The sequence below is a fragment of the Ursus maritimus genome, unplaced genomic scaffold (genome assembly GCF_017311325.1).
Source record: "Ursus maritimus isolate PB19 unplaced genomic scaffold, ASM1731132v1 scaffold_29, whole genome shotgun sequence".
NCBI classification, from domain to species: Eukaryota; Metazoa; Chordata; class Mammalia; order Carnivora; family Ursidae; genus Ursus; species Ursus maritimus.
Genome location: NW_024425452.1, coordinates 9,277,066 through 9,299,970, shown reverse-complemented (window position 1 = coordinate 9,299,970; position 22,905 = coordinate 9,277,066). Strand labels below are relative to the sequence as shown.

Sequence of the window (22,905 nt, the reverse complement as noted above, 5' to 3'; positions counted from 1 at the left end):
ACTTTTCCCCCAAAGGCGAGTGAAATCATAAGATGCAGGTCAGGGAAGCAATATTACAAATGAAGAACACGTTTCCTAAGATGGTATCTATTTGTCCACAACGTTGTCTGATACAATCTTCGTTCACTGAGATCAATTCTTGAAAATTTGGATAAGTACTAGTTCTCAGATATAATATCTAATTGTTATCTAATTACCAATTATCAAAGCAGAGGCTCTCAGAAACTCTTCCACAATTTAGAATAAGTAGTTTACAGATAAGGTGGGACCTATTAGTCTAAGAGGGGAAAAAAAAAGCTTTTCCAAGACAGATCTTAAAATGACTCACATAGGCTCTACTAGCGTTTGTTTTATTGAGCCCAATGCCGCTGACAGCTCTGAAATACAAAGACTGTGCCCAAGACATTGTCCCTGCCAGGGTGTTTGCATGCAAAAGGGCACACTAGGTTCTGCTAGTGATGGAGCTCTTCCATCCGACTGTCTGACCACAGTGAGCACTAGTTAGAGCTATTATCACAAAGGGCCGGTTTATTATTCTTTTTATATCACACACAGTTTAAGAAGGAAGCTGGAAACCTTCATCCTGAAGGAGGGTCTAATGTGGGAATATGAGTCTGGAATGGCCAGCCAAGGAGTTATTTGGGGATGAAGGTCCTTTCAGGCTTACAATCATGCCATGGGTCCCTGAAGGCTAGCTTTCAGCTCCAGATTTCCATAGAAACACCACTGGGGTACCATGTGAAAGTAATGAGAATATCTGTTTTGTTCTAAATTTCATGAGAAGAACAACCGAAGCTGAGCATGCCCCGTGCGTGTATTATCACTAATACTTGGCAAAGGATTTTGGTGTTTGAATCCTATGAGCCTCAAGCAGTGAACAATACTTCTTCCTAAAATAAAAATTCATGGACTAATCCCATCAAGAAAACTTGGTATACCTATACTCATTCGCTATACCTCATCTCTAGGAAAGTTCATTGCCAAGTCAGTTGTCCCTGTCTGCGTGAGTGTACTTAATCCTACGTAAGATGTGCAAGACAGATGGGGCAGAGATGAGTGAGGGACCATCAGAGATTTGTCCTTTCTTTACACACGACACAGCATGGCTGCTGAGAAGACTCTGCCCAGCTAGAGACTACTTTTCTAGCAGCCCCCACACCCACCTCTGGAATTGGGTGTGGCCACATGACTAGTTCTTGGAATGGGAACAGTAGTAATGTGGGTCACTTCCTGGCCAAGTGGGGTTAGAAGCTGTGTACTTTTGCCACCACGTCTCTCTTTATTGCGAGCTCAATGAACGGGGCTCCTAGGACCTAGAGAAGGGAATAGCTACGGATGAAAGGACTCTGGGTCCTTGACTAAACTGTGAGAAAACGCCCCTGGTGAAGAATGCCCACGTCAGACTATGATGAGAAAGAAGCTTCTATCATGGAAAGCCACTGAAAATTTGGGAATTAACTGTTATAACAGCTAGCATTATCCTAACCATTACAGATATTATGATCTTTATTTATAAACTCAGAAAATAAAGCTGAGTCAGGTTAAGTAACCAGCTCAAAGTCTGACAAAATTTCAACAGTGTGGGGTGCCTGGGTGGCGCAGTCCTTAAGCGTCTGCCTTCGGCTCAGGGCGTGATCCCGGCGTTATGGGATCGAGCCCCACATCAGGCTCCTCCACTATGAGCCTGCTTCTTCCTCTCCCACTCCCCCTGCTTGTGTTCCCTCTCTCGCTGGCTGTCTCTATCTCTGTCGAATAAATAAATAAAATCTTTAAAAAAAAAATTCAACAGTAACTTTATTCGGGGCAGGGGAGGCGTACTTGCCCAAGGGAAAATACATTTTGCAAGTGAGACAACTAGTTCATATGAAGTAAGACGTGCAGGGCTGGGTCTGGAAGCTTACATTTTCTGAAACTGAAGAACGAAACAACAGCAACAAAGGATTTAAACTCGAAAAGAGTAAATGGAGATAATATACATTATTTGTAAATGAGCCCCTTTCTTTTGCTGGTGTATATTCACACCCTTCTCTGCCCCACACTGTTTTGAAATACACACACACACACACACACACACACACGCACACAGAGGATTTGACCCCTTGTCACAATAAACTGCAAGTCAAGGTATTTATGTTTAAGTACTTAAATGGTGCTTTCAGAACTCCCAGTGTTGCCCGAGAATGTTACATGAACTTTTGCAAATTCAGCGCAACTGTCCCAGAAAAACACCCCACTCCAGTGAACACTCTGCAACTTTGGCCATCCTGGAAAAACCTCAAGTGAGGGGGGAGCAATGGGTAGGAATAACTACATCATTGATTCCTCATGTTTGTTTTAACAACCACCAACTCTGCAAAGATTGTTCTGGAATAAAATACGGAAAAGGCAGCTAACAGAAGCTGCTGATTCATAAATAATAAATATATAGTAAGAGTATTAGAATCAGAACAATAATATTGGCCAAATTCTTTGAATGTTTTCCAAAGATAGAATTATTGCCACTATAGAAGAGGCTGGGATTATCCCAAGATCTCAGGAAGATATGTGCATTAGGTTAAACAACTCTAATCCACCATATTTTCCAGAGAATAACATCTCTCTGATGTCACAGATAACCCGAATGAGACAAAAGGGAAGTCACAAAATATGACTAAAACAAGGGGATACAAAAAGAACATCAAGTTTATGATAAAGTGGGAAACAAGAAGTTGTATCAACCATTAGTTACATATCAAAAGCCCATTAGATGAAGACATATGGATAAAAAGGGGAAATGATCTACTTTTACATTCTGAGGACTCTGAATTCAAATATTCATGTTTCATTTTAGCTCAAATGTTTGTTAGATAGACCCAAAAAGTCCCCACTCTAAATATCTGCTTTACCAAAATGTTCACTTTTCAAACAACTTTGTGAGGTAAAAAGAAGTCAGTTTCAAGTTCTTCATCCCAGTGGTTACTGGGTACAATGATATTTGTAAACAGAAATGTTGTAAATTATTTAAACATAAATTTTCATTAAATAGCCCTCTCCTTTAAGTTCCTAAAATAATCCCTAAATAATTACTTTAATATGTTGATTTGAGAGCAATGTTAGGATGGCACTGTCAGTTGAGTGACTCCATTTAAAAGAAATACAGGGGGAAATTATTATAAAACAATTAAAAACAGAATGATAGAAAGCCCAAGGCAAGCATGGAAATTTGGACTATCATAATGAAACTACTGTTATGTCAGTAACAGCGGTAGTTTTTGAAAAACAAATGTTCATTTGCTAATTTCAATCCTCATTATAAAAAGCACCTTGCTGTTCACTGACTGGATATTTACAAGCTTGTATCATCTCTGTGCATAGAGTTTTCATGCACTACTTTTTTTGGGGGGGGATTTCTATCAAAATAGAAACAATTGACAAGGCCGTATCCAAATCTTCCCCCGAAAAGGCCTGACAAGTGCTGTAACACCATGGTAGGCTGATGTTCATGAAATTTATTTCTACATCTGGTGTATGAGAAATAAAGCCAGTTAGATATTATCACACTTACGCTTAAGTCCTGTAGCAAAATTGGGCTGGGGTGGGGTGTGTGACTGAATGCTAATAATATATTAGACCATCAGGATGTTTGAGAAATAACTCTATAAGAGTCTCAATCAATAGTCTTAACAGACATTTAAGATACATCAGAATAGGGAAGGCTGGGTGGCTCAGTCATTAAGCGTCTGCCTTCGGCTCAGGGCATGATCCCAGGGGTCCTGGGATCAAGCCCTGCATTGGGCTCCCTCCTCTGCTGGGAGCCTGCTTCTTCCTCTCCCACTCCCCCTGCTTGTGTTCCCTCTCTCATTGGCTATCTCTCTTTTTATCAAGTAAGTAAATAAAATCTTTTTTTCAAAAAAAGGTACATCAAAATAAAAAGCTGCACAGCAAAAGAAACAATAAAACTAAAAGGCAACCTGCAGAATGGGAGAAGATATTTGCAAATGATATATCTGATAAATTGTTAGTATCCAAAAGGTATGAGGAACTTATAAAACTCAAAACCCAAAAACCAAATAATCCAATTTAAAAATGAGCAGAAGACCTGAATAGACATTTTCCTGAAGAAGACATCCAGAAGGCTAAGAGACACATGTAAAGATGTTCATCCCCACTCACCATTAGGGAGATGCAAATCAACACCACAGTGAGATATCACCGCATACCTGTCAGAATGGCTAAAATCAACAACACAAGAAACGACAAGTGTTGGAGAAAATGTCGGGGAAAAGGAACACTGGTGCACTGTTGGTGGGAATGGAAACTGGTGGAACCACTGTGGAAAACAGTATTGAGGTTCCTTAAAAAGTTAAAAATAGAATGGCCTTACCATCCAGCAACCACACTACCCTAATTCAAAGGGATTACATGCACCCCCATATTTACAGCAGCCTTATTTACACTAGCCAAGATATGGAAACAGTCCAAGTGCCCATTGATTGAAGAATGGATAAAGAAGCCATGGTAGATACACAATGGAATATTATTCAGCCAAAGAAAAGAATGAAATCTTGCCATTTGCAGCGACATGGGTGAAGCTAGAGAGTATAGCCTAGGGGGAATAAGTCAGTCAGAGAAAGACAAAATGCCATATCATTTCACTCATATGTGGAATTTAGGAAACAAAACAAATGAACAAGGGAAAAAGAGAGAAAGACAAACAAGAAACGGATTCTTAACTATAGAGAACAAACAGGGTAACCAGAGGGGAGGGGGTGGGGGGATGGGTGAAATAGGTGATGGGGATGAAGGAGGGCATTTGTTGTGATAAGTACCAGGTGATGTATGGAATTGTTGAATCACTATATTATACACCTGAAACTAATATTATACTGTATCTTAACTAACTGGAATTAAAATAAAAACTTTTAAAAAAGAGAGCCATTTAAGAGAAGCTAAATTACTAGGTACTGGTATTCAAAAATATATACAGGTTATTGCAGAAAATCGAGGAGATAAAGGGGAGATATCAGTAAAAATGATAAGAAAAATATTATTCCTTCCCATAAGACCACAGACTTATAAGAAAGTTGATGGACCATTTTTGGGGACTAGGAATCTAGTTTTGAAATTTCTGAAAAAATTAATCTGAAATGTTGCTGGCTCTTACAAAATACATTTGATAGAAGAAGAAGAAAAGTATCACCCAAATACATGGTCAATTCAAAGTCTTATCAACACCAACTGGTAAGTATGGGGAAGTTTTAATTTACCACTTAAATCTGAAAGAACTGAATCAGACCCATGTTAGTTCAAAAAGGATCAAGATTCCAAAAGTACTGAAAAGAAGCATTAACTATGGCAATCTTCCAGGGGCTTGATAAATCAGAAATGCGTCACCATTGTTTTGTATACATCCAGCATCATCTACAGGATTCCAAAGACATGAGCCTAATGCAGAAAATGGCATCTTGCTGGCTGGAAAAGAGTTATCAGCTGTCATCACCAATCCAACCAAAATGTGGGAATAAAAATATACAGGAGAGTCCTCAACAGTAAAACTGCTCTTCTTGTCAGCCCAGGGTGAAATAAAGCCTATTTTAATTTAGATGGACTGTCCTTGTTCTTCAAATATTAGGTTCTCTTCATGTCCTAAGACAACTTGTAGTTTTTTAAACTGTGGGTCATGACTCAGCGTGAGTCTTGAAATAAATTAAGTAGGTTTATCATCAGCATTTAAAAAGGACACAAAAATATGGACTAGAATAAAAATCAGAGAATGTAACGCATGCTAATAAAACTTTAAAGTGTGTGTGTGTGTGTGAGAGAGAGAGGGAGACAGAGAGACAGAGAGACAGAGAGAAAGTTGCGTGTGCATTTGAGGGTTATAATAGGTGGGGAGTTAAGGGATGCAAAAGATCCCTTTGCCTCTAAATGTCTTTTTCTCAGTTCCACCACAGTGTCTGGAATTAAACAAAAAAGATGTATTTCTCTACATCATGAAGATTTGGGGGATTTCAAAAGCATCCAATTAAAGTATCTGGAAAGCTTTAAATCTTAGGTTTTATCAGCCAAGGCTGATGTAACTCCTCCATGAACACAAGCCGAATTAATAGAACACACATAGGACACACATAGATACTTCTATGGTAGGAGACATATGTTGAAGAGTAGATGGCAAGACCACAAAGATCACCCTAGGAGGTCCCATATTTAACTTTCACCTCTTCTGTTAGCACTGATTGATGATTCCCACACAGGATAATTCAGTGTGTGGCTACCATAAAAATCAGTCAGAAGAGTTGTGAATATACCCTTTTATGTATGGCTCTTCAGCTTCTATTAGCCAGTATATTCATGGACACCACAGAAAAGTCTTTCTTAGGGCCTTTAATTTTCACACCAGTTACAAATTTCATGAGAATTCACAGTCAGTCCATCCTAGGAAGTGGAAAGGATCTCAAGAAATATTTAGACCAATGATCCTTAAACCTCATTATACATCAGAATCACTAGGGATGTTGAAAAAAAGTACAGATGCCTGGGTCACAACCCGCCCCCCCCAGAGATGGAGTTTCAGTTGGTTTAGGGAAGGGGCCCAGGCATTTTTTAATAAACCTCCTGAATTGATTCTCCTGCAGAGTTGGGTTTAAGAGCCAATCAAATCTTACCACCGATAGGATTCTTGAATCTACCTCATTATACTCGAAATAAGTGTTCTGTTCTATTGTTAAATAGCTATAATTATAATTATCTTCTTACTTAGATTAAGCAGGAATCTGTCTTCCCTTAGAATCAACTTGGGTGTCATTTTTCCTACCTTGTCCTTCCCCCAGTACCCCCGACCCATATGAGTGAATGATAGGTCAACTTCCTCCTTCATCTGTCAGTTCTCTGTAACAGCACACACAAGCAAACACATCACAAGACATAGAACACAGTCACAGTAACACTTATTAAATGTTGGTGGTCAATAATATTATTGTTGTTATCACTATTACAATTAGGGAACAAAGTAAAGATAACTCTTCTAATCACCAAAGCAATTTTGCCAAGACCGATGTCTAGAACACACTACTTCACAAAGTTGTACAGTTAATGGGAGGAATTGATACTCTGGATAAAGGCAAGATGTTTGTTTTTGTGTTTCCCTTACTTTTCACTTCCTATAGCGCCTTATAGACAAGAGAGTAACCAATGCAAGAAAACTGTCACTCACAGGTGTGTTCAGGTGAGTTTTGGTAGGAAGGACCCTTTGTTCGGATTGAAAACAATAGCATTTCTGGGTTATGGAAGAACTCTCTTTTGGCATTCAAAACTCCCCCACAAAGTCTAAAATAAGTCTCCAATAATACCTCCTCTTGAAAGAAGTTTGAATAAGATTATATAGTTTAGTTCTTACAGAAGAAACAAAACGGGAAAGGTGAGGTGGGAAAAAAATAACTTCTGGGAATATATTTTTACCTCTGTCTCTGTATCACCGGTTAACCTTAACCCCTCTGTGACTCGGCTTATCAACCCAGAAAACCATGGAACATCACTGTACTTTAAGAGATGCCTAATAGAATTAACACAATATGCTCTCAGGCTTGGTATCATGCCTAGGCTTCTGTGAACCCTGTATAAAGGGTGATTATTTATCCTATAGATCATGTTGCACTGAATAATAATGAGTTAAGCTAGATTTATCTGAACTCTAAAATAAACAATAATAAAAATGACAATAGCACAGCCAGTTTATTTGTTGCTGTTATTTAGGAAATACTGGTTGAAGTACTTAAATCTTGCATTGTCTTCTTCTGCGTTATTGCCAACATTAGTATATTAAATGACATTTTATGAATTATCTAAGACTTATGTTGTCTAATTTAGCCATCTTTATCATGATTAATTGGGAAATTCACCTGTAACTGTAAACTGCCTTGCTTTACAGACAAAAATGAAACAGCATAATCTAACAAACCTGAATTCCAACGAATTGCTAACTTTGTATCATTACTTTGCAGAGCTGAAAAATCATACCTTCAACTAAGGAAGTAAGGAGGGTAACATTGGCTGCTTTCCGTCTTCCTGCTGGCAAATTCAGGCCAAGCCTATCCAGTTTCTCTCTCAGACAGCGGCCTCCATTCTTGGATTTTGCTCTGTCCAAAAACAAAATAAAAACTATGTTTTGAAAGTTCACATTCCGAGGGAAATGATAAGAAGATTTGACCAGATGGGGAATTCAACATGAGACAGAAGGCCTAAGGGCTTAGTTAGAAGACGCGACGTGCCAGAAAACAATGGTCTTACCTTCTCAAAATGCCTCCCAAGAGCGAAGCATTGAGGCATTCAGGTGGTGAGAGGCGTCTCTTCACCTCAGCAATCGTCACCTTGTATTTGGAAGTTGAACTGAGAAGGGACAAACGGCCAGGGACAGAGCAAAACAAGTCTGTGGGGTTGACCACACAGGTGCCACCTTGGGGAGGGGGGTGGGGAAGTATATTACATATTAGCGACAGTGAGAGAAGATAATTGCATAAAAGACAGTTAAGATCAAGGCACTACTTGAGATTTGGGAATACACGACAACAATTGTTCTCATGTATACATGACCTGGATCCTCTCAGAAAGCTGCCTGAAGATGACCTTTCAAATAACAATGAAGGTTTTAGTTTTCAGATATCATATAGAACATGTTTGTGGGGGTACAATTTTTTAATTTAAGCAAAAATTAGCATCCTACGTAGTGCTGGCTGGCCCATCAGTGCTAATTTTGACATCATACACACCAAAAAACACTTCAATTCAAAAAACCCCAAACTCCACCAGTTAACCCTACAGAGGGGATGTATGATTTTTCCATGGCTCTGTATATGTGTGTGCATGTATGTACAATATACACAATGGGTGGATGTATTTTATCCGTGACTTACTATATAGACAAAAGTTTTGAAAACTGTTTTTCAAATTGTTTGAAAACTGCCATCTCTTTTCCCTCATCCACCTACGAACTATAGGCACTGGAATCACTCAGTCCCCAGGTATCACCAAAAATAATCTGCCCATTGTCATAAACTTTCAACCCATGTGGGTGGATGATAGGTCACATCTCTCTACCACATGTCAGCCCTCAGGACTGGCACACACAGTCAAATGTTGCACAAGACTTAGAACATAGGAACAGTCACATTAAGTGTTAGTGGCCAATAATATTATTGTTTCGGTTGTTGTTGTCATTATTACTATTAGGGAACAAAGCAAAGATAACTGCTAATAGCAAAATCACCAAAGCAGTTTTGCTATGCTGGGTTCCTAGAGCAGAAGTCTTTGGTCTCCAAGCTCCAGAAAGTCCCTTGAGCTTTGCTCTCCTCCAGGACAACAGAGTACATTCCCTAACCTCAGGCACCCCTAGTAGACTTGAGGACCCAAGATGATAATCATTCAGGAGGGTTTCCTGCTGCCCAATGCTCCCATACTGCAAAAATCCCGAGCCAATGTCCATACTGCTAACATGGCGGCCATGCAGCCCTGGCATTCAAGGCTGCCTCCTCCCACATTGAGCAATCTCAGGGCAAAGCTAATAGGTTTACTGGTAAGTTCAAATTCAAGGCTTGCTTTCCTGAGCATACATTTGATTTCTTCAACTATGGGAGATCTTAAGTCTCCTCTCCATAAAAGGTCAAGTTCTATGACAGAAAAGAGAGAAAAGTAGGTAGAGGAAGAAAAACAAGCAGGAGAGTGTTGTCCAAAATCTTTTTCCTCAAAGGGTGGTCCTCAACTGGCAGCACTGGCATCTCCTGAGAGCTTGTTAGAAATATGGAATCTCAGGCCCAACTCCAGACCTTCTGAGTGAGAATCTGCATTTTAACAAGATTCCCAGGTGGTTCATGAGCACGTTAAAGCTTGAGAGGCCCTGGTCTAGGACTCACCACTTGCTTCCCACACAGTTCCTCCCCTCCTTTACTAAGCTGCTCAGGTAGAATGTTGTGTTGCTGGGGTCCCTGGCATTCAGATTGGGGTGTGTTCTCTGAGCACAGTGGCTAAGGAACCTGGGAGGATGTTTAAAAAGTGAAGGGGTCCTGGACCTGGGTGGAGAGAGCAGGTTAGCTCTATCTCACTCTTAAAGTGTTTCTACCTCTGTACTACCTGGAATTCTTCCAGACTGTCTTAGAGTCATCCAAGTTTCCCCTGAAAGTACTGGGACCAATGTCTTTCCCCTTCAGAATTCTGAAGCTGGTGATCACCCTGAATGACCCCCCAAAACAGAAGAGAGGATATTGAGAACATTAGAGTAGGCAGCCCTCTCCAGACTGGAAGATGAGTCCTGTACACTTGGCTAAATTCCCAATGTTAGTGCCTGGAAACTGGCCCTCAGTCTGAAATCTGAGAGGTCACAATCTCAACTGTCAAACTGCAATCCTTTTCCTGGCATTAAACTTGTGGTCAACAAAGTGGAAAACCATGCAAATGCCTGCCTCAGGAGCCCCAAACACAAATTCGTCCATGCTTCCCTACTTCTCATTGTCATAGAGAATGAACAGGATATCAATGAAGCTGGCTTTTAACTTCATATTGTCAGAATCAGGACCCTGATAACTTTAGGATTTAGGTCTTTGTGGAGTCATCTGAAGCAAAAATATTAAGGAATCATAATGTCTATATTCAAAATTCACAGAGCCCTCTTCCAAAAATGGGCCTCCACCCATGGTCATGGAGTCATAAGCAAATTCACATTCTTACATAAACCCTCTTCTCTTGTACAACAGCCAATACACAACTGAGGACACAAGGAATCTCACCCAATGGGTCTCAAGTAAATTATGAGAGAAGAATGTTTGTGTGTGTGTAACTTTCCCAGAAAGCCAAGGATAAAGAAGGACACAGCTTTAGACCTTTCCTACATGTATTAACCTACAGTGGGTCAGAAACCTAATTTAGGGGGTCAGAGAAGATTATAAAAGATTTTTGTAAAAAAAAAAAGGGGGGGGTTAATCAGGTTTTCTCCAATTGGAAAATTGCCCCCTGTTGGCAAAGTGAACCCCATGTGTTGAAAGCCAGCTGCTCCCAGGAAAGTCACTGGATCTGCTACCAAGCCAAGTGCTATCTCCCTGGGCTCTGGGTCTTTCTCTCCTGCATCCAGGTTAGGCTTCTGGCTTATGCTCAGATAAGCATTTATTAGGTAAGTTACACAGGCTGCATATTAAGAGTATGCTTTATGCACACACAAACTGCCTGGAGGATTTATTTTGTATTCAGGATTAGCCATCAACTCTAGAGTCTTTTATTTTTTATGTCACAGCATCTTTAAAGGGAATTTCTGTTGCTTTGATAGTTGGCATTGCTGCAGCCTTGGGGAACTCTCCCATCCTGGCTAAAGATTTGGCAACTTGTAGAGTTTACAGCAGCATGGGGCACCTGATATCTTTCTTCCCAGTGGTTTATTTTTGGGGGAGGAAGAAAAGAGTAATAGGTCAAGATAACCAGATTTTTGCATTTACAGTGACAGTCCAAGGAGGTGGGACTTCTTTAAGGGGATCCGGACTACAGATAGCAATGATGAGATTTCAAAGGAAAGCCATGAGATTCAACCATGCCAAGGCATTTACAGTATTCATCCCCAGTGTTACCAGCTGAAGTTCTTCATGGTGCCTGTGTTGCAGGTGGGAACTTACTGAAATTATGTAACATTCTTTCTAGATCCAGCACTCTAGTTAGAGGTGCCTAGTGCCAGAACCAGGCTACTCATGCTGAACTCTAGAATACATCTCTTTTCCATTCATAGTGCATGGAAGTAATACTTCTATGGAGGGCACTAGTTTCAGAATTGAAATTTGGAGATGGGGCTTCCTATTTCCAGTGATGCTCAAACTCAGATCTGTAGCTATAGAAACAGCATAAGAAATCAGGGACTATCTACTTAAGGTCACTTGTCTAGAACATGACTATCATAAAAGGGATAACTGCGCCATCGCTACAGGGAAAAGTCAGCCAGAGAAACTGTGCAGGGGACAAAACCAGGCATGAAACACACAGATGCAGATCCTTCACCTGCCAGACCTTGTTAGATCCCACGAGGCCAAAGAAAAACAGGGTGGGGCTGCGCCCTTCCTGGTGTGGCTGGAGACATCTGGCCCTGTGTTGGCAGGCACAGTGTGGGGGACTGGAAAAAGTACTGGACTGCAAGTAAGTGGTTGGCCAGCTAGCAATCCATGCAACCTTTGATGAATAACTCTGGGCCTTGGTCTGTCCATCTGAAAAACGGGGATGCTCACGCTTACTCAATTTATTTCCCCAGCTCGTGGGAGGTGCAACGGGAAATGGACGCACACGTGCTCAGTAACCTGAGTAAAGCCCACCCAACTTCACCACTGTGTTGAGCAACTACCACGGCTCAGGAGTGCGAGCTGTGGAGCGCAAGAAGATCCCTACCCACCTTTTGCGCGGCTACAGGATAGAACGACAAACGCGGACGCCTGAGTGAGCTTTTCCTCTTCTTATCCAGGCAATTAGGGCGGAGGAAACAGCCGCGACCGTCTCCATGGAGCTGTGGCTCTCCTGGCGCCCCCAAAGCTGCCTTTAAGCCATGCGCCCCCTCTGGGTGCCTTCCTCTCTAACAACAGAGCGGGCGACGGCTGGAGGCCCTGCGCGCTCTCCAGGTGCGATCAATACTTCCTGGCTGGCTTCCGGGCGCGGGGCCCTTGCGCGCAGCTTCTCCAAAGCCGCAGCGCCGCCCCACTCCCCGCCGCTTCGGTGTTGACATAATTAGACCAAATCTTGAGAGCAAAATAAATGTTCTGTTCGCCTTACAGCCAAACAGATGTTTACAATTCAAATGAAAGAAATACAAACGGCAGGGATTTTTTTTCTCCCCTTCTTCATCTCCAGTGATCGCTCGTTTTTTCTGACACATTAAAAATGTGTAAGCGATTATAGGAGTTTCCTGTCCCTGTTTGTTCTGCGGGTGCATTTCTGTGAGGTGCGCGTGTAAACTGGGTGGAGTAAGATCATTCTCCGCTGCTTCCTCTCTAGCCTCTCGCCCTTCTCAATCCCAAACCCCTCGTGTAATCTCCTCCTCGCTCCTCCCCCCAACAGATATTAATTGTAATCAAACAGCAAAGGGATAGTGGTTTAATTGCAATCAAATAGGCCTCGAATGATGCATCAGCCGCTAACTGCGCTGTTTGAAGGGAGGATATACCCTTACAGGTATAACTGGATTACCAGGTTTGAACGCGCTCCTCCCTGTGCACATTCCAGGCAGAACAAAAGAAAGGGAGGTCTGCACAGAGAGACATTGGTTTAATGTGGCTGTGGGTGTGTAATTGCGTGTGTGTGTGTGTGAGAATTAATCCCCATTTCTCAATGCAGGGATTGCTTTGATATTAGAGAGGAAGCAGTAGGCTACGGAAAGGGAGCTCCCCGCCCCCGCAAAAAAAAAAAAAAAAAGATTTTTAAGAAACCATGCCTACAGATCCTTTGGTATATGAATTTTAGTCTTTCATATAAAGGACATTGAATTCCGAATCTGCAGCATCTGTATTTGGGGACTAACGAGGCAGGAGAGGTGTATTTCTGCTCTATTTTCAAAATGGATGAGCTTTAGAGATGAGTTTTGGTGATTCTAGTAAAGAGAGATTCTGGGGGCCCTGACAAAAGAAGAGGAAGAAGGCTTCTCTCCCCCCTCCAATCTTACTCCTTCTGGAAGCTGCTGAAAGAGCCAGAGGCTTTTTCTAACTCGAGTTCCAAAGCTCAGGGCCCTTGCAAAACTGAAAGAGCAGAAGCAGCTCATTCTCCTGACCAAGCAGCCTGTGGGCAGCCAACTGCGGGGGCTGCAGAAGGGAAGAGCGGTCAGGTCCACCCACCCGTTATTGGCAGACTGGGCGATTGATGCTAAACTCTGTTTCACAGAAGCATTTAAAAAAAATTAAATCAGATCTGACAATGTTTGTACCGCAGCGTAAATGCCTCCTCCTTGGCGCGCCAGTCACCTCTAAGCGATCTGACAAACTCCAGCTCTCTTAAAACGTGCGGAGTTCAGATCATATTAATTCCCCAAAAATGTTTTGATTCAAAGTAGTTTGTATTTTGTGTAGCCACGGGCAATCCGGAAAGCGCTCCCGCCTGCCCATGGCCGGGTCCGCTCCCTCTCCGCGTGGCCCAGAGGCTATGGCGGTATTTAAGCGTCTGAAATTAGCCTGGGGCTGCAAGGCAGAGTGATCACAAAGCGAAACAAGGGCGCTTCCCCTCTTCACTTTTTTCATTTTTTTCTTTCTTTCTTTCTTCCTTTTTTTTTTTTTTTTTTTTTTTTTTTGAGTATGCCATTCCGATTTCTCAAAAAAGACCAGGGCCAAAATGTCACTTCTCACCCAAATATGGAAAAGCTGGGTGTTCTCATCTCATCTCCATCCTCATCTGAAGGCCACAGCCCCCTATCCAATTGAACCCCTACCATTGCCATTCCAATCTGGATCCATTCATTATTAGCATCATCGTCATCGTCATCATCAACATTGTTCTCCTACTATTAAATTCTCAGAGCGAGAAATGAAAGGGACCAGCGCCTGACAAAGGGGAGGGGGCCATGAGGGAGCCTCAGAAGATTCATGGGGAAAAGAAGAGTGGGTTTTCCTTTCTTTTTTTTAATGATTAAAAACACAGACGACTCCTGTAAATAGAAGCCTCATTTCTTCAAGAGACGCCTTTTGAAACCCAGTATCTGAATATTCAACGAAGGCAAAGCTCCACTCTGTACGTACAACATTAATATGATCTCTGCAGAATTTGCTACTCAGAAATATTAACATATCAAAGCTGAAGCCGGAGGCGAGAGAAGCTATCGATACGCGAGCACAGGGTAAAGTAAAGATTATTGGTTCTGATGGTTGGAGTGGCGGAGTTGCGGGCAAAATCGCGCACACCATTAAGCGAGAGTGAGCGCGCAGGAGCTGCACCTCCGAGGCGGTGGCAAATATTTTATCTAGGTGGTAATTACCTTGCCGCTGCCCCCTTTCCATGCTTTCTTTGGCTAGCCGGCCTTCATTATAGGCAAAAACAATGTAACTGCCACTTACCGAAGTGAGTCAGAGAAATGGTATTTTGTTCTTTGCAAATAGAAAGGGCCAAATTTAAAGAACTGAATGCCTCTCCCCACCCCCTCCAACACACACACACACACACACACACACACACACACCCTGCAAACCAGGACAGCCTCTCCCTGGTAAACTCATGTGGGGCACTTAGGGATCTTTCTTCTAGAAGAGCACTCAGGAGTCTTTGGAAGTAAAATCTGTTTTGTTCCTCCTACAGTAAATTCTGAAAATCACTAGAAATGTAAGTTTGTCAGAGAACTTAGCAAGGGAGGAAAAATGGCAAAAAGTTGTGCTTTTCAAGGAACCACGTTTCCTGTGGAGACTCACCTGTAGACGTGGATTAGAAGAGAAACAGACATTCCTATCTAAACAAAACCATTACACAGTATGGCAATATGGCAGAGTGCTTGACTTAGTGCCCTCCTGGTGTTTGATGAACGAAGGTGACTTGAGCTGTTTATATTAAGAATCTGGTGCACTACAATGACAACAGAAAGAAGGGGCTTCCTTAGGTTTTCTTCAAAAATGGGGAGTCCTGAGATGAGGGGCTGGGCAGGTTCCAGGAGGATGTACAAAACCTTTAAAGCAAGACTTCCTTGCTATCCATCTGTAAATTGTTATGAACATTGATTGTTTCAGAGTAACAGACATGCACAGACTCACACTTGGTCTCCGGGGCTCAACCAAGTTAATTGGCCTTTCTCTAAGACATGTGGAAATGGAAAAACCTCAGCAGCTAAATTCTGAATTCCTTTGCAAGGGGTGGGGGTGGGGAGGACGAGGATTTAGTCAAACAATACAGATAGAAGCCCCAAGTTACCACCCCTTTCTCTTTGGAGCTGTGCTGTTCTCCTAAAAGATCAATATTTGGTTTAAAATCACAGGCTCCATGCTGATTTTCAGGTGAAACGAAGTGACACCGAATTCTACAAGAACAATAAAACATCACCTAAGGAAGACGATTTCTGTGGCTCTAATAGGACAGGACCGCAGTTCCCATTTTGTAGTTACCCAAGAGCGTAGGCCTTTCTTGAGGGAATGCTGAGCGGGTGTCCCCTAAATCTCTCTCCTAAAACGTCAACTGATTACACAGCCACCTCCCTTCCAGCTCCCGCCCTCGGTCTCAGATAATTCCCACCCTCTGCCCAGCTATTGTAAGATCTGATGCAATTTCCAAGCGTTTGAGAAGGTGATCGCGGAGCAAGTGCGGAACTGAACGCGTCGACCGCAGTAGCGCCGGCCGGGCTCTGGGAGGAGCCGGCTCTGGGCGCTAATTAGTGGCGCTGTCCTTCAGCACCACCGACATCTCCATGCGCCCTGAGTGCTCAGCCTCACCTTTAGTGTGACCGCCCCAACAGACCCGGATCAGCACATCTCACCTGACCCCCGTTTCACTGTGCACCCCTCCCTTCAACAGTATGTGTATTTTATTTCAATTTCACTAGTCTTGGGCCTATCTCATGTCACTTCAACATGGCTGAATGTTAGCCTGGCGGAGAAGCCTAATATTACTCATTTAAAAAAAATCCTTATGGAGCAACACTAGTGGTTTTTTGAAAAATAGTTTCAACTCCCCATGGAGTGAAACTACAGAGTTGAATAGCTATTTTACATTTAGTGGAAGTTCCAAGTATCCACTATGACAATCGTCTTTGTTTTCTTTCCTCCTCAATTTAAACGGAATTTCACATTGGACACTGGGTTGTAAAACATGCAGTTTAAATATGAAAGAATCCATTGCTTTCTTTGGAAAAGCACTGGAATCTTTCAACAAGCTTTGAAAAGGATGGACAGGAACTGAAGGACATTTATTTGGTGCCATCAGAAGTGACTCATTCTTAGCAGTTCAGTTACTATAGAAAACTGCGGCCCTGGAGCCGGAATTAGTCCTGGTGAATAGGCCACATCTTATTAATTCGTATGAAGTTGGGATAACAGCTGGTCCCCTTGCCTGTGTGCTCCTCGGGTTACTCAGCTTTGCTAGGAAAATAAGCTTCAGAGGCTCTGGGTACAGTTAAGTGGGGAAGCCAGCAAAGTCTGCACTGCCTTGAGGCCCTTAAAATGTCATAGTTCAAAACCTTTTGTCAAAATGGAACATCTGAGATGCAGCCCCCTTCCGTGTCTAAGCCAAAATCAACAGATCTCGACTCTTGCCTTCCCCCCACCTTCCAATTCCATGGGTAACTCTGGATTCAGATGTTTTCCTCAACAGATGGGAACAAGAAAGCTTTATCCGGTACAGTTAACACCACCTCCTCCTCCCACCTCCCTTAAAGAAAGAAATGTTCTGGACACTTAGAAAAATAAGGGCAGCTACAATATTGGTGTTTCATTAGCCTTCCCTGAAGCCTCAACGAATCTTAGCCTTTCATAGAATCCCTCAAAGCCTCAAGCTAACACCATCACCTCAATCACCCAGGCTGTGCCTGGCACATTCAGGGCTAACAGAGACCAGAAATTCTGCTTTAGGATGTGCTGATGGGGAAAGGAGGTGTGACAAGGATTTTTCCCTTTCATTTCTTTTTTCTTTATCCCCCCCTCTAACTTTGATTCTGTCACTGTTCCATGAAAAACAGCAAATCTCTTCCATCATAGCTCTTTGGGGCACAAGCTGGGTTCAACTTTAATGAAGGAAGGCAGTATGCCTGTGTGGGACAAAAGTAACTGACCAAGAGTAACTGTTTTTTAAATCATCAGACAAGGAATCTGATGCTTAAAAGCACTACCAGATCTTCAAAACAAAGTATCAGATGAGAGAAGAATGTTTCATTTTAACATATAACTTACCTCTTCTTATCACTCCACCTTGACCATTGAGAACAAGCCCACACTGGGCTTCCACGGAGCCCTTAATAAAAGAAAAATAAATAAAAGCACTCAAATAGATACTAATAGATATGACCACGTGAGTTAAGTCTTTCAATCTGCCCCATTCCTGAACCCCATATCTCCATAGTAGGCATTTAAAAGCAATCATTGAGCTGGAGCGAGTTTGGCAGCACACATGATTTTAAGGGAAAAAAGTGCCAGAAAAACCACAATCTAAAAGTTGTATAAATCTTAAGGTATGCATTTTGCAGCACCATACAATATTACACTTCAAAGCACCTGAGTGCCTTTCATCTTGGCATAAGGGAATGAGAAGCCCTTTGAGTCCCCATCAAGGCACGTAGCATATATAACAGACCGTTTCCACAGCACTTTCTGCATGGAGCATATTACACTAAAAGCGTCAAGTCTGGCACTGTGGGTTTCTTGGGAGCTCAGAGGAGCCATTTCAAGTGCAGCCTTCAAGATATCTGATGTTGGTTCTGCTTTACCACAGAAGTAGGAGTATCCTACCCAAAATATGCCTTAGAGAGGAAACACCATCAGATTCACTCACTGTAGATCTCAAGCTTCCTAATGGATTGAAGGATCATTTGAGCTGGGAAGAAGGAAAGGGTTTGCTGATTTTTGACTAAGAAAAAATAAAAATTTCTCTCTGTCTTTTTTCCCCTGAGTTGAAATGTGTTAAAGGCTCATTTTCCTTTACAAACAAACGAGGTATTGGACATGAAAGAGGCCTTGAAGGGTGTTAACCTACCCAACAGCCCGTGAAGAGTTAAGTAAATGCGGAGAGAGTCGGTGCATAATAAAAACCCACTTTACAAAACAACCTTTACAGCCCTGGCTCCCTTTCGCTTCCCCATTTTCACCATATTGAGGCAGGCCTGTAAGACCCCCCTTTTCAACCTACTCACGAGCTCTTTCTTATTTTAAATGTTCTGCCTTAAAGTGATTATCAAATCAATATGAAAAAAAAAACTTGGAGACTGAGCATAAATTAAAGCGGTGATGGGAAAAGGTGTGACAGTTTCCTTTGTTGGCCATAGCAAATCTTTTTAGGGGACTCAAAGATGGAACTGAAGCCACAAGACTGTTTGCATCTGTTAGGCAGACTTAGACCGCCCTGCAAACCATTGGACTTTCACTTAAAATTCTGTGCAGGGAAAAGTATATTTACATTTGTTGCATTTGAAATGAGGCATATGCTGATGAATGTTTTAAAAAGAAAGAAATAAAAGGAGAGAGACGGGTTTCTCCCACACATCCCCTCCCTATTTCTCTTTTTAAAAGTAGCTATTACTTTTTTTCTCTTTCTTTTTCATTCTGCCAACTAAGTCCAGGAGGAGTGGAAGAAAATAACTTGCCAGATTTACAACTTGCTTCATATATATATATATATATATATATATGCATATATATACACACATACACAATGATATATACATATATAGTTATGTATATAGACATAGATACATAAATACATCACATATCATACTCTTCAATTTCTTCTAAGATCTTGGAGTGTTTCTCTCAGTATGAATATTCCCTCAGTACGAGCAATAAACTGAAAAAAGACTATAAATATAAAAAAGACACAGACTGGGGGAAAAAAAGGTCTCAAAATATCTGAAATGTAGAAGGTAAAGGGCCTCGAAGCTCTCCAAGGGAGTGAACCACTCTCCCTCTCATTCTCTGGCGCACTGTTAAGATGTTTATTTTCTTAGAAGAAACGAATCTTGGTCTCTACACTTAACAAACTTTCCCCCCTTATAAGTAAAACATGTTGTTTGGTCGGATGACATTGCATAAATGACCAGTTGAATGGCACTAAGTCGAAAATTGGATAAACTACGGTGTTCTTTTGCACGGGATTCGCTCTTTGTCTGGTGCTTGCAAATGTTCTAATCCCCTCTTTTGAAAAATGCCCGGCTTTGTGCCTAGCACAGAAAAAAAATTTGTACAGATACAAAAAAATCAGCAGCAGACGCGGCTATTAAAAGGAGTAAATAGGTTTTAGTTGAGCTAAGCATTGAATGGCAGATTTTTTCCCCCTTGAGACAGAAGAGGATCCTTGTGAAAAATGTAAAAATGTTCTGAGCGTATAAAATTATTTTGTGAATATAAATGTAGAAAGTCAAGGTTTATGGATCCAAATCTTTTTTCTTGTGTGCCGATCTCGTGCCCACGGCTCTTTGTTGGGACTGGAAGGGCTTTCACTTTAATTTTAAAATACTCCCTTGCTCGGAGGTAAATGAGGGGCAAAGATTTTCTGTGCGCAACAAGGGGTCTCTTATGTCTCCAACTTGTGCTCTTGGAGTATCTCCCTTTTCGTTATGGAGGCTGTGGAGAGGGTGGCCAGCTTTGTGCAGACTGAAAAAGTACGGACTCAGCTACAGCTGTCCTTTCAGCCCAAATAAGCTACAAATTCATGTCTTTTGAGGTTGTTTTTTAAATTTGTGGGTTTATTTGTTTGAAATGTGGCTGTGACAATATGTTTGCAAAATTATAAATTCTATTGTTGGTGAAGAATGTGCAAAAATACATTAAGAAAGAAAGTAGGAGAGAGACCATCTGATTGATGACCTCCATAGTATCTGGATTCCTTCCTTCCTCCCTTCCTTCCTTCCTTCCTTCCTTCCTTCCTTCCTTCCTCCTCTCTCTTTTTGCTCTCTCCCTCATCCCTCCTTTCCTTTTCTCCTTTCTTCTTCCCTTCTTATTTCTTTTCCATTTCCCTCCTCTCTCTTCCTTTATTCTTCATTTCCTTCTTTTTAAGAAGTTGGATCTTATGTAAAAGTTAATAACCTGAGAAAAATAAAGTTGTGAATTACCCAACTGGGTGGTGGGACTGAGTGCTCCTTAGAGAGAATTAGGCTCGACCCCACAGCCTGGTGAAGTGCATTGTGCAGATTCTTTGATGGGTATAAATTTTTAGACTTTCATTTGCAATTCTTTACTATCCACAGCAATCTAGTATTTTCGGAAAAACTTTTGCTAGAGCCCAACAAAGTCTCAGGGCAAACCAGCCCCCCAATTCTTAGTTTCCACAAGCTCAGTCTGGGACAAACACCTGGGACGCACGGGTAGACCAAGCAAAACACAGAGAGGGAAGGTACAATTGGTCATCATCTTATTGGGTCTCACTGAGTCCAGTTGGCTCAACCCAGCCTCTGTGATGTCCTCCACCCCATCCCCTCAGGGACAGAAATGGGGATTCACAACCGAATTCTGTGCAGAACTACTGAAAGTGGGGCCCTGCAGCTAGCCAGACTCCCTGGTGCCCAGGTGAAATGCCTTGATCCAATGAGAGTGACAGAATGGCACACGCCTCTTCTAATTGTTTTGATAACTTTCCATAATAAGTGGGGTGTGTGTGTGTGTGTGAGAGAGAGAGAGAGAGAGAGAGACAGAGACAGAGAGGAGAGGAGAGGAGAAGAGAGGAGAGGAGAGGAGGCTTACATTTAGAGCTTTAACGGAGTGGGAGGGGGAGGGCAAAGAGGGGAGGGCGCAGACAAATTCGCTGCATGCTTATTTACCTGCAAGTCGTCTGCTCCCGCGGCGGCCAGCCCCAGGCTGGGCCCTGGCAGGAGTCTTTGATCTGGGTGCATTCCATACTGAGAGCCATGGCTCATGAGGGACAGGTCGTGGCGGCGGTAGGCATCGAGGCAGCCCAGCTCCCGCCTCTGCTCGTCCAGGCAGGACGACTTGAGCGCCCGCGCATTGTGCAGGTTAATAAAGTCGGTGGGCTCCCCGTGGTGGATCTGCTGGTAGTACTGTTGCGAGTGGTGGAGCGAGTTCAGAGAGTAGGCGTCGGGGGTGACGGCCGGGTGGCTGTGCTGAAACTCGTAATGGAAGGACTGGTGGTGGAGCGGGGTGTACTGGTGGTTAGTGGAGAAGTAGGGGGACGCAAACTCGGTACCGGTGGTGGAGTAAGTTAAAGGAGAGGAGGAGGAATAGGCGACAGTGGAATTGGCTACGGACTCCAGACAGCCAAGCTGCATCAAACGGTAGCTGTTTGATCCGTCGTGACGTATCTGGAAGGAAGAGGGGGAAAAGGGAGAGCAGAAAAACTTGAGGTTTGTCATTTTGCAACCGAGGCGCCGCTCTCCCGGAGCCAGGAGCTTTCTCTGGCTCTCTAAGGAGAGCGCGCACGCAGGGCTGGGGCCGAGCCGCAGCCCCGGCTCAGCGCCTTTGCCAGAGAGCCTTTGCGAGCAGGCGAACTGGGGGTGGGCAGCCTCGTCCTCACAGTCGAGAGGGCGGAAAAAAAATCCCCCACCCTATATAGGTGCGGGTGACACACCACACACACACACACACACACACACACACACACACACACACGGCCCCTGCCTAACTTGCACAGGGAGCTGGGCGCAGGGAGCCAGGTTTACGACTGACTCCGGGGCGGCGGGGAGCAGAACCAGAGTCCACACGCACAGAACGCGGGCCGGCGCCTCGCCACTGCAACCAGATCCCAACACCGGGATTCCGCGACTGTCCATGCTGAGCTGTTCCGCCAGAGCTGCTCAAAATCATTATCCATATATTTACAAAATCCAGTCTGTGCAAATCGTTCAACTTGCTCATTTCCTTAACCATTTGGGGCAAGGAATCCGACCCCCCTCTTTCTGCTTCACTTTCCTAGAATAAGCCCATTCCAAAAGGGGTGCGTTGTTCCCCACCCCCCTTGTCCACCTACCGCCCCCCCATCAATCTCTTTACTTTGCCTTTCTATCTTTTTTCCATCTCTATCTTTTTCTCCTCACCCCCTCCTCCCTTTCTTTATTATTAGGATTATGTTTTCCCCCTCATTATGGCAAATGTTTCTTAACGTGGCAGAGAGTTGCCCTTCCTGGCGACAGATGTCATAACGAACTTTCTCCCCTTTCCTTCCTTAACTTCCCCCGAAAGCCAGATTATAATTAATCGTAACGGTCCAATATAGATTAGAGACAGGGAAAGCTGCCACCGCCGCCGCCACCGCCGCCGCCGCCGCCACACACACGCGCGCTCAAAAAAAAAAAAAAAAAAA

At 42.9% G+C, this 22,905-nt stretch overlaps 1 protein-coding gene across 1 annotated transcript in view; it reads right to left on the bottom strand.

Annotated features, from left to right (window-relative positions):
• Window positions 1-22,905, bottom strand: part of TFAP2D (transcription factor AP-2 delta) — a 56,253-nt gene that overhangs the window by 33,107 nt on the left and 241 nt on the right. Inside the window, exons 2-5 of the mRNA XM_040643570.1 lie at window positions 21,410-21,907; window positions 17,835-17,895; window positions 8,266-8,431; window positions 7,996-8,114 (exon numbers count right to left, since the gene is read on the bottom strand). Coding sequence (XP_040499504.1) covers window positions 7,996-8,114; window positions 8,266-8,431; window positions 17,835-17,895; window positions 21,410-21,907 — 844 coding nt within the window. The remainder of the gene's footprint in view (window positions 1-7,995; window positions 8,115-8,265; window positions 8,432-17,834; window positions 17,896-21,409; window positions 21,908-22,905) is intronic.